Raw genomic sequence first — 12,877 nt, 5'->3', positions numbered from 1 at the left:
ACTTATTTAATTGATATCTTATTAAAATTTCCTTCCATAAGAAATACATGTAAATTAGTATGCGAAATGCGGCGAATCCTATCCGCCCAAAGGAAATATAAATGATATCCTGGAAATCTTGACAAAATTTCCAGTAATTTGACACTTTAATCATTAAAATTGATCCAAAATTAAGGCGAGGGCGAGGTAACAAAATGTCGAGTTTTGGTGTTTTTTTATTGGAAATATAAAAAAAACCTTAAATCATCCCATTTTTAAACGCTCACCCTCGCTTTAATTTTTGACAAAATTTCATGATTGAAGTGTCAAATTACTGGAAATTTTGTCAAGATTTCCAGGATATCATTTATATTTCCTTTGGGCGGATAGGATTCGCCGCATTTCGCATACTAATTTACATGTATTTCTTATGGAAGGAGATTTTAATAAGATATCAATTAAATAAGTTATAACTCGTAATCTGTTGAACCAAAATAAACACATTATATACTTTTCTTGTAGAAAATTTAATCTTCTTCAATTTTATAATTTACTATAGTATACAAAAAGTTGATAGTTTTCGAGATATAATCAAAAAACCTAAAATGCGTACCTTTTTCCCCCCCTTTTCCCCCCTCCACCCCCTGGCTCACCACCTAGGAGTCAGGACTTTTGGTATGTTAACACCCTAAGCCCCCTGAACAAGTTTCTGAAGGAATCGCTTAGTTACCTACTCACGCACTCTACACCTACTTTTGGATCATTCATTGACTGGACTAATTTAATTGTAACCAATTTTAGTATACACAATTTATTACCTAGAACCAAAACAATTCAAGGCGGTAATTTTTCAAATCGAACTTATCGTTTAAACTCCTATTTGAACTGCAGTACTACAGACTTATCGTTCAAATTCCAATAAATTGTATATCACAAAATCAATACAATTTCTTTAGTTAGGCCTATAAAACAAAAAAAAATCAAATCATTTAAATTATTGACTTTTTAGTTTTTAAGAGTTGTTAGCCTCCGGATCACGTTTGAATATTTATAATGGTTTAAATACCTGCATTCAGTAATCCAATATGCTGCTTGTGGCAACTATAGTTTCGGTTCACAGGGAACCATCTTCAGGCCGTACAAGGCGTCGTTATTCACTTCCATATATGAAGGTCGTCATTTATATATGGAAGTGAATAACGACGCCTTGTACGGCCTGAAGATGGTTCCCTGTGAACCGAAACTATAGTTGCCACAAGCAGCATATTGGATGACTTTTTAGGTTTGAAATGAACAGCTGTATGAGTTTTAGGTTTCGGAAATTAATCGTGGCTAGTCCAAACTTGGTTAGTTCGCGTAGAGACGTGTGTCTACACTCTTAACTTGGCTATTTTTCGTTGTGACGCGTGGTTACTGAACAAACTTCTCTAGTTTGCGCCGCAACGCGTGTCTACAGTCCAAACTTGGCTAGTTTGCGCCGCGACGCGTGTCTACAGTCCAAACTTGGCTAGTTTGTGCCGCGACGCGTGTCTACAGTCCAAACTTGGCTAGTTTGCGCCGCGACGCGTGTCTACAGTCCAAACTTGGCTAGTTTGTGCCGCGACGCGTGTCTACAGTCCAATCTTGGCTAGTTTGCGTCACGATAAGTGTCTACAGTCCACACTTGGCTAGTTTGCGCCGCGACGCGTGTGTACAGTCCGACGCACGCAACGCAGTGTCGCGGCGCGTCTTCTGTTCTCAGTCCGCGTCGCGACGCGCGCCCGTCGTCATGGGTCGCAACTGCTCCGGCTGGGTCTGCGTCAACGACAACGAAACTGACATAAATTCCTTCTACTTCTATGAGGTTGGTTAAACTGTAAAATACAGAACCATACTTGTTTCTTACATTCTCAATCAATTATATTTATCTACTATATAAATAATTCACCTGTTAATAAATTTGTAAATATAATTAGTAACAATTTTAGCAAATTTATTTATTTTGAAAAGTGAGTCTCATTTAAAATATTATTTTTGTTAGCTGGATAAAAAAGAACGATTCTGTATATATTGTCAAATGTATTTTTAACCATAATTAAAATAACAGGACAAAAATAATTAATTTTGTCCTAGGAGGTTCAGGTACAAATATTTTGGCTCTATAATGAATTTTAAAGATATGCTGCATTAATATTTGATTTTCAAATTTGTTTAGTGAAATTATAAACGTTCAATATTTTTCCTGAAACCTGTAGATTAATGAAGTCTATAATTTAAACCTACAGTCGTTTAACACTTACGGAAAACGCTCTCTACATTTCTACGTTTCTTTTGATTGGGATTTGAATGAAATGGTGATTTTCCACCGTCGATCAACGGAGCAAGTACCGTATTAATACTGTATGTGCATAGTGATTTCCCAGCCATATATAGCTTTTAAATAAAGGAAGTAATAATATTGATTAAAAACTCAAAACTCAAGCACTGTGATTGCTGTTTCAAAATGTTTCTAAATGTAAATAAGAAGTCACGGATTGAATCTTATGTCAAATTCATATATCGTATCTTTTAGCAATATTTTTTTACCCTTACTGTCTTTACTATTTTCTTTGCAAGTTAATATAAACGAATAACTCATTCGAAACGAAAAATAAACTTAAATTTTATTCGTTAAGCGATGCATACTTAACTGGCTTAAAAATAGAATAATACTTGTAATAATAATAATTAGACCTATCTGTTGTAGGTTATACACATTTTTGGATGGAAAGTATTTTGCAAACACTTAATCGCTGCTCCAAACAATTTGAGTTTGACAACTTTTCGCCTGTTGTACGTGGTTTTTATTATTTTACAGATCAAAATTTATGGTGATATAACAAAACAAAAATTTGTCTTAAAAATATTAAATGGAATATATGAAAAAGTCAAAATAAAAATAGCGCAAATATGAAGTTATATTTATTTTCTTGTGCAATGCATTTATAAACAACAGCTCTATTGTTTATAAATACTAGTAACTTTAATAAAACGAAAATAAATCAGTGGAGTATAGTGTCAAAACACGTATCCTAACAAACAGGGTTCATAACAAAAACAATTTACTTTTTAAAAGTATACAGAATAAACATATTTCTTGGTAATTTTTTATCTATCAGAATTGAGTTTTGTAAGACGTTGATTTTACCATTATTATATTTAATTTTTTGTTATAATTTTCGAATTGCTTCCGCTGACGCTCTTTTATTCTACGAAATTCTACAATTCTATCTACGAGGAATGTATACTACAATAGTCAGTATTGTACTTGCGGTCTTACAGATGTTCTATCAAAGAATACACCATTTTGGGATACAGGATACTGAATCTGGAAAACCTTGTAAATTACATGATTTTTAAAGCAAACTATAAGGAATACAAAGTTAAAATTGGTACAAGTCTTAATATATAACACTAAAATTATAAAATGCGATTCTATGAATTCATGCACATCTGGGAACCATCGATGCTGGTGGTATGTAAATGACCTATACGCTAGTCGTGAATCATTTTTTTTAACTATGGATATACGCCATATCATTATAACAACAAAAGCTTTAATTAAAAATGTATTAGTAACCATATTGATTGATAATAATTATCCTCGTTATAAAATACAAAAATAAATAAGAAATTTATAACAAACGCCTTCCGAAAAAGATTTAAAACATGGGAAGTGCATGAAGCATTGACATAGCATTGTCTTTCTTCTAACGGAAGCACTAGAAGAGTAAACAAACAAAGCGATGATTCTCGATCCAACAATTAGATATCAAATCAACCTAATGAAGTGAATAAGGAAAAGAAAAAAGGTTTGAATCTACCTTTGAATATTTCAAGCAACATTTCAAAGTTTCAAAAATGAAGAGAATTGGATTGTTTATTGGTTATAGAGGAACATTATCAAAATTTGTTGTGATTGTTGTGAACTTTTGGAAACAATATGATTTGGACAGATCCCTTTTGAAAATTACCATCCATGAAACAATTAGAGGTTCATTAACTAACTAGCTGTTGTACCCGTGCTTTGCAACGGGAAGAGGACACAAAATAGAAACATTTTAATCTTTACATCAGTTGCATATAGTAATTACACATCCGCCAAAGCTTTTAGAAACAAAATTAAACGTTTATGGCCTTAATAGAAAGGTTTAAGTTATGATTTTTAAATCTCGTAAGTAGTGGATACCACTATTTTGGTTTTGATTAATTTTAAATCTTGTGTAGGCTGATATGAGAAAAACTGACCAAATTTTCGAATTAAACTTTCACATACGATTTACCTTCATCTCCCTTAATTACATATCTTTTTACTGTATTTATAATTGGCATTTTAAATTTCAATTGTGTAGTTGCAAAAATACTTATTATTAAATTTAAATGGACATTTTTTTTTAAATTTCACTCTTCTTCATAATAAATAACAAATCCTTCAATCTTCAGTTTCTTCACTCACAATAAATCATTAGCAAAACTAAGTCAGCTGTTATAAACTTTAGAAATATTCTTGTGCCTTATCAATACAGTCTTTTGGAATATTAAAGAAACTATATATATACTATAAAAAATGTTAAACAAATAATTTAGCACCAAAGACAGCAGACAAAACTAATATGATTATCAAAGCGTCGAGGACTAAAAATGTAATAGCAAATACAGTATATGTTTCATTGCATCTCTGATTCTACTCTACAAAAATATCAACAAACAACTTAATATACAAACCAGTTCTTTTAATCAGTTCCATCATCCATTGCCTTTAAATTTTCACACTTACCATTAAGTAAACATAGGTAGTAACAGATATTTTATTGATTTTATAAACAAAAGAACACTGTGTACTGCTTAGTTTTATGATACTTTCCTTGGTTTAATTTAATCAGTGGTGTGGCAAAACACAAATAATAAATTTATCAAATAAAGTAAATATGAACTGAAAGCTATGTTAAGATAAATAAGAGTATTTTGTATTACCATTTGATAATTTAATATAGTTACACATATACAACAGATTTTAGAACACAAAATCAATGACGTACAATTTTGTTATTGATGATATTTTTTAGTTTAATTTAAGCATAGTTTTAGCAAAAAACAATAACTAAATTTACCTAAATATACATATAAAAAACAATGTGATGTGCAAGTTATGTTAAGTTAATCTAACACATGTAAAGCAGTTCAAATTTATTTAAAATAGCCTCCAAATTTATACAAAACATCTATAGGGATTGTAATTTTCATACTGTATCCATGAAAACATATCAATAACATTATTTTCATAACTGAGACGAAAAATCCAAAGCAGAGCCGGAGTTGATACAGCAACGGTTATAGAATTTTTTTTCTATAATCATTGACAGTTTTAGAATAAATAATCCATGATAAAAGGTTAGATTAAAATAAACCTACCTCCAGGTTATGGAAAATATTATATTTAACTTCTTTGTATCAGCTGTCTGAAATTGTGAAATATGCAATTTAGCAGTTCTTCTTGTTTACATTGAATTGAATCAAATGTAAACAAACATTGTTAGTGTTCTAATCGCAGTCATGGAGACCAATCAATATTTACTTTTAAAATCCTCACCTCAGAACTGTAAAAGCCAAAGGGGCAAAGCCTACGGTCAGTATCGAAGGTCCTTGGTATGTTAGCTATATTTTTGTAAAATATAAGCTTAGTTGGTTCAGTAGTTTTTGCACCTATTAGTAATACACATACAGACACCATTAGATTTTTATATAATAGTATAGATATAGATAGATAGATGAGAAATCATTTATATGGCAAACATCAAAATTAATCATTTTTATAATCCTTCAATATTTTAGGTGTTTTTTTTCTGTGTCATTGGCAACCTTATTTTTTAAGGTAGACGTGTTTATTTTTATAAATAAATTCTTTTCTCTCTACAGTATTACATTACTTTATAGTAACCATTAGATTCATAAATAACACGTTTATACAAGAGTTGGATAAGACGAAGATTTATTTGCGTACTGTATTTTGTTTAAACAAATATAGTTTTACAACATATTAGCATCTACCTCTTTGTTCTACATCAAAATCTGTTTTACATGATATTTGTTGCGTATAAATTTCCAAATGTTTTATTTACTACCCAAAAATTTACATATGAAAAACTGATTCGACAAGATATTTCTCAGCTATCAACAAAATAGTTTGATACTTAACTGAATTATATCAAAAGTTGTATTGAGCTTACACTATGACGGTAATCGGAGTACTTCGACTTGCTTCGACTTAACCACTTGGTCTGCCAATGAAGTTTAAATGGTCTGTTCCCATCCCTTCTTCATTTATATCTTTGGTTATGAGATTGGTAAACTTGTCAATTAAATGGCCACACTCTTAGTTAACAAACAAACAATTTTCGGGATTTTCTTCATTCAATGGAACATATACATTGTGCACAATTAAGTACCGTATGCTGATGTAGGTAAAATTCAACAGACAGAAAATATGGTTAAATAATAATCGTTGATACAAATTAATATCATTTTATAAAAATAATAACAACAACAAAATTGCAAAAACCAATAGAACGGTTTTATTGCTACCTAATAATAGTTTCTGACAAAAAAACTTATTTGTATTTTACCATCTGTCTTTATAATGTGTTACCCCTAGCTTTTTGTAATTTAAACCATCACCTCTCAAAAGACGGCTCATTTAAGACGTCTTCTCTGGATTATTGGATTAAAAAGAGGCAATTCAAAGAAAATACAAAACAATTTGTAGTGAATTCAGGAAAAGGATAAATATTTGTTGCAGAGAAACAATCAACTTAAAAATCCAATACGAATCTGGATAAACTTTGGAATTAATTCAGTTTTTAAATGTAGGCCTATTTTTGAAAAAGTTGAACTACGCACACCAAAAGTAAATTGTTAAAAGAGTCTATAAGATTCGATCTCGCTATCTACTAGTAGGCTCTCGTGGGAATTCGAAAATGTCCTGTTTTAAGGAATCCTTTCTCCTGAGACCACTCTTTTCTTGTGAAGCCTGAAACAAAACAACATTTATCTATTTTTGTCGCAAATGTTCATGAAATTACAAAGCAAAGAGTAAATTTAATGTATTTAACGCTACTGTTTTAATTTACAGAAATACAGCAGTAAATCAACCAATTAACTATTAACCTATACAAATAAGTTTTTACGATTGAGATAGGAAATTTTTAAGTCCATTAGGAAAGTTTTTGCCTCAATTAATCATCCGTATTCAAATAAGATGCTGAATGACTGCATAAATAAAACCTAACGACTCTACAATAGTTGAAGATTTATTCTAAGGCAGGTGGGTATAATTACGGCTAGTCGTTCAAATGCAATTTAGGTACGCTACTTTGTCCACAAAACCTTTCCTTCGAATTTTTGTCACAATCAATGTTTACATACTTATATTAGTTGTGAGAAAAATATTCCGAATTCAGGGTCAAATTGATCCAAAGTAAAAACATGGAGTAAAAAGAAGATGAACCCGTTTCCAGAGGGTACATATTTAAGTATAAGTTTAAAAATTATTATAAATAATTAATTTTATGATTCTGGATCATCAAAATGAAGATAAATTTACATTTAATGTTTAACTTAAATAAAACAGTGTCACAGTACCTAAATAAATCACGTATAATATTAGCTCAACCACTAACTATAAAACCGCATCAAAGAAGTCGTTTCATAAATGGAACATAAATATGACGTTTGAAGCAACGCAGACTCCAGACAAATGCAATTCCCACGAATTAAGTTTACGGTTGACCGTGTTTAGACTTGATAACCGACTTGATGAACATTACTAAAAAATTATAAATTTTATCGTACTTGTTACTCATATGGTAGGTGCTGAGAAAGTTGGTAGGTAGCTATATACCAAGAACATCTACGACGGTTAAAAATCCGAAAAAATATCTTTGTACAAGTCTTCTTTCGCTACTTCCCAATCAGTAATCTGCTTCATGCCAGGGAACGCACTTTTGGATATCTCTTTAGTATCAGACGGTACAAAAGGAGGCGCTACTTTCCTGTTTAGAAGAGCAAGCCAGTTTATCTCTCCAAACCAAGGGTGGTTCTTCACGTCTTCTACGCCAGATTTCAAATTCCCAATTCTTTTTGTAACATCGCTTTGCAGCAGGTTTTCAATCAAGTGTTTCAAATCTTTATCGAAATCTTTTGGCATGTCGTATTTCACAATAATGATGTTTGTGTAGGTGGCGTGTTCGTTGATGCCCAAGAACGGAGTTTTACCGCAGGACATTTCATACATGAAGACTCCCAAGGCCCACCAATCCACACCCATCCCGTAACCTTGACCCAATATGATTTCAGGTGCTATATAGTCAGGAGTTCCACAAAATGTGTAAGTCCTCTGAGGAACTAATTTTGACAAACCGAAGTCTGTTAGTTTGATGTACCCGAAATGATCCAGCAAGATGTTCTCAGGCTTAAGGTCTCTATAGATGATTCCACATTTGTGCAAATACTCGAAAGTTAAGATTACTTGAGCAGCGTAAAACTTGGATTCATTATCACTGAATTTGCCACATTGAGTCATCCGAACGAAGAGTTCTCCTCCGCTGATGAAGGGAAGGAAGAAGTAAATGTTCGAATTGTCCTGGGAGAAGTTCAGCAAGCTGATGGTGAAAGGACAATTGAGGCTCTGGAGAATTAGCTTCTCGTTCAAAGCCTTCTTGACATAGTTTCGCTCCACTAGGTTCTTCTTGCTCAGCACTTTCATGGCGTAGAACGTTCCAAACTGCCTGTACCTCACGAGAAGCACAGTTCCGAAAGCGCCAGCGCCAATCTGGTAGAGAAAAGTAAAGTGCTCTACTTGCAGTTGGCGAGGAAACGGGTTGGAGAAGGAGTGCGCAAACCTTTTTGATTCTTCAATCAAGTATTCCTTGTAGTCCTGAATGTCCAAGGGGCCGTACAGGGGAAGCTTCTTCCGACTGAGGGCGTCAACATCTGGCTGTATCAACGGCATTTTGCTTGTTGTTCATTTCAATTCCTGTTTACCAACGAACTCAACCTAACAGTGAATTTTGAAACAAGAGTTTAGTCTGCCAAAAATCTAGTTGACTTATTCTATAAACATAAATAAACGAAAGTGTGCTTTTAAAAAATGACACTAATCATATGTTTGTATATAATACCAACATGACAGAAATTAAATGTTTATACCAATACGAAACAAAATTATTATACTAACAAATTATTATAACCTACCAGAATAATTGTGAATTCCTATAAATTATTTTGGTGTACGATCTATGTTGGAAGGTTTGTAAATCTTTACTAATTTTTAAATAGTTTTGAACTCTCAAACCTCCGATTAAATCCAACCGATGCAATGCAGCGTGTAAAATAATAGAATAATTTGATACCAATTATAAAATACAGAAATATATTACGTCTAATAACACTTGCAATATGTTTTGCAAGTGTTATTAGACGTAATATATTTCTGTATTTTTCAGGTATTTAATAACACGTACTATGCTAATCAAGAAGTTACCAATTATAACTCCGGTTGGCATCGTTGATCGAATTAATGTGGACTAAATGTATATGTTATTTTTGAATGGCCCTTAGAGTGTTCTTCCTTTTAAATTTAATACAATTAAGGATAACCCGAAAAAGATTGTAAGGAGTGTTTTGTTCTGAATATGAAGAGGGTTAATATGACGTAGGATGAGAAGTGCTCTTAAGTACTTTTTTATGTGTAAACTCATAAAAAAAAATAAAAAAAAACAGTGAAGCAATAATATTAATATTTTTTTCATTCAAATTATAATTGTGTTTTTTTCTCAGGTGTCTTAGTCAATTTCACATATTTACCCTACTACTACATATGCTTAAAACTTTGGTACTATACCGACCACATCGAATATCGACTTCCAAATAAGATTTTATTTAGTTTAAATAACAAAATCTCATTAACCTAACCTAACCTAACCACCCTTAGGTTAGGTTAGGTTAAGTTATAAGTTATAGGTTTAATTTAGGTGTGATCGGTAATAATACCAAAGTACCAAAAAGTTCTATCAAGGGTATCCAAATAACTGACACAATAACCATAGAAACTATCACTGATCACAAAAATTAATTTAAAAGACTATTTGAATCGATTTTCTAGAAAATCTCTGCATTTGACTGATTAAGGCCAAGTTGAATAAGACAGGCCCTGGACCTCGTCTACGGTCTAACACTTGAAACCTTGTAAATTGGTTCTCTTCCAGATTGAAATTCTAAGAGCAGTTTTTCATTGTATGCATGCCAATAAAAGATTATTCAACTGCAGTTTTTAAAATTAGTTTGACATAAGATTGGGTGCAATTCCCGATCCTTTTCAATTATTACGCTAACAAGAAATGTCATTAAAAGAAAGGATGCTATGGTTGATTTATGCTATGGTCCAAGGAAACGATAACGACCAAGGATTGAGATAGATTTCGAAACTAGTATAGGCTACTGTACTTTGGAAAATTCAAAGGAGGAGAGTACTGTACTTTTGAACAAAATAATAATCTGAAAAACCAAGAATTTATTAATGTTTCAATTACTGAGTCCAATTTAATCAAAACAAAATATTTTATATTTTATACCCTCACCGCAGCAAATCTGCAAACTAAGCGAATTCCCATTAACCTGATTGGATTTTCACACAATTATTCCCCTAAAATAACAGATTATTTCATATTAAAATAACCTTAGTTTTACTTAGTTTATACTTAGGTTTGCTGCTACATACAGCACAGGGCAATTATTAAAAATATAAATTTCCTTTGCTAAAGTCGACTGAGAAATAATTATAAAAATATCACAGTGCAAACCTCCTTATCAGTGTTTTTACCTACACAAAGTTTATAAGGTTATATCGGAAGACGTACTACAAAGATTTCAAGAAAAGACTGTACAATAATTTATTGTAAATTGTGTATAAAAAAAAATAAAAAAATAAAAAAATAAAAGGTAATATCTTTAACTAGATTCATTTATATTGTTATTCATTATCCAAGCACATCCACATCCGAAAGATCAAGCGAGTGAACCAAGATTAAAAGTAAGTGAAGCATGTAATACAGTCGCTTCCTGTGTCTACATGCACTTCTCAGTTTTTAATGTCTTACATACTGAATTGAAATAATCCACTCGATTGGATGTTAGTTGGTTATTATTGTGATTAAAAATCTTTTTGATTCTATAGATTGTTACTATTTCAGAATATTTTTGCGAAATATTTTTGGTTTTACAATTTAGGCTTATCAATACTGTTTTAATTTGGGACAGCTATCAATATCTTGAATTAACAATGATTGTAGTTTTATGTATATATGCTCCTTAAAACAAGCCTACTTTACAAAGAACCACATAATATTTCAAGTAAAATATTTAAGAGAAGGGTTTCTTGGGTTTTAATTCATATTTGCTATTACCATATGGATTTAATAAAATAATTGTACAAAATTCACAAAAAAGTCACAAAGTATTTAAATAAATCAATCAAGATCATTATACGTTTCAAACCATATTGTACGTATGAAACGATCCAAGATGAAGCTTTTTCTTTTGGCACAGTGAGATCTGACTCGACAATTTCTGACATGGGTCCGAATTATTCTACTCATTTTGGGTAGAATGTAGTTTGAGTTTTGGCGAATCTTTATGTACTTCTATTTTTCTTATAATACAAATTTAAATAATGTTTTGTTCCCGTAATTTGAAATGAAGGAAGAGATTGATAACTTTCATAGAAAATAAACAAATTAAAATAATTGTAAATTTCTAGTTTTATAACAATGGAATCATTTGTTTGTCAACTGTTGCAAACGTAATACATAGAAATGAAATATTTATAAATTCAAAACTATTTCAAAAAAGTGTTATGTACAATAAGTACGCACCATCCAAAATACTCCAAAACACTCACAGGCCCGCATGCCCAATTATAGAAATGTTAAACCTACCTGCACCTGTTTTTAGGTTATCTATGGATAAACTATCTACTTATGCATGATAATTTACATAATTCTACTAACCTACCTTGTTGACCTACTCAATTCATCTTTAGTTGTACAAATTTAAACATGCGTCTGTACTAAATTCTTCAACTGTTGACTGACAAAGTGAGGCCTAAGTAGTTATTCCTTAATCGATAACTATTTTTAAACATATCATAGCTCTATATTAAAATATGTATTCATCATTAGATTTCAGAAGTGCAGTCACTTACCATAATTATAACAATGTTGATTATATCATTCTGTAGATTATGAATTAACAGCTTAATACATGTCAGGATCTAAATCCGTTGGCTGCTCACATCCGTTGATGATGATTATTATAGTACAATATATAATGTACCGTATCGTAAAGATTTTATAGTAATGGTTAACTAATTGTTTAATAGACAATGAATACTCAGTGATTGTTTATACAATTGTTTCATAACATATGTTAACAAGTAATATTAACTTTCTGCAGGATATTACAACTAGTGAAAGCTCAGAAACATTGGGCCTTTCCCAAGCGAAAGTGTCGTGCGGAAAAAGTCGTAAATTCTGATTGCCAAAACTAACCTATATGAGGGGAACGACCTGAGCCTACGATCATATGTTTCTCATCGTTGTCTTACACGAAAGTAAAAAAAAAAATATTGTAAAAAGATTACAAAGAAAACATTTTAAGATTTTACAATATTTGTAGTTGTTCATAAAAATGAATTAAAACATTCGAGTAGTATCCAATCTAATTGAGAGGTTAAAAATACCTTACACGAACCGCATTGATATTAATTAGAAGGTAGGCTTAGTATATGAACTTTATTGGATTGCACATCAACTTCTCAGTGTGATGT

General features: G+C 31.4%; 2 protein-coding genes across 2 annotated transcripts in view; one reads left to right on the top strand and one right to left on the bottom strand.

Moving 5' to 3' along the window:
• Positions 1–1,711: 1,711 nt before the first annotated feature.
• LOC129000081 (cardioacceleratory peptide receptor-like) overlaps positions 1,712–12,877 on the top strand; it is a 131,022-nt gene continuing 119,856 nt past the window's right edge. The window contains exon 1 of the mRNA XM_054426959.1: positions 1,712–1,822. Coding sequence (XP_054282934.1) covers positions 1,748–1,822 — 75 coding nt within the window. The 5' untranslated portion in view covers positions 1,712–1,747. The remainder of the gene's footprint in view (positions 1,823–12,877) is intronic.
• On the bottom strand, positions 6,622–9,104 carry LOC129000080 (cAMP-dependent protein kinase catalytic subunit alpha-like). The gene is made up of 2 exons (XM_054426958.1): positions 7,846–9,104; positions 6,622–7,024 (listed from the first exon to the last, which is right to left on the bottom strand). Exon 1 carries the CDS (start codon positions 9,002–9,004, stop codon positions 7,913–7,915), a length of 1,092 nt encoding a protein of 363 aa, XP_054282933.1. The 5' UTR covers positions 9,005–9,104; the 3' UTR covers positions 6,622–7,024; positions 7,846–7,912.

The sequence above is a fragment of the Macrosteles quadrilineatus genome, unplaced genomic scaffold, assembly GCF_028750875.1.
Source record: "Macrosteles quadrilineatus isolate MER2022 unplaced genomic scaffold, UCM_ALF_1.0 Scaffold_8__2_contigs__length_117827958, whole genome shotgun sequence".
In the NCBI taxonomy this organism is placed as follows: Eukaryota; Metazoa; Arthropoda; class Insecta; order Hemiptera; family Cicadellidae; genus Macrosteles; species Macrosteles quadrilineatus.
The sequence above is the reverse complement of the archived record's forward strand: the minus strand, read 5'-3'. Positions and strand labels throughout refer to the sequence as shown.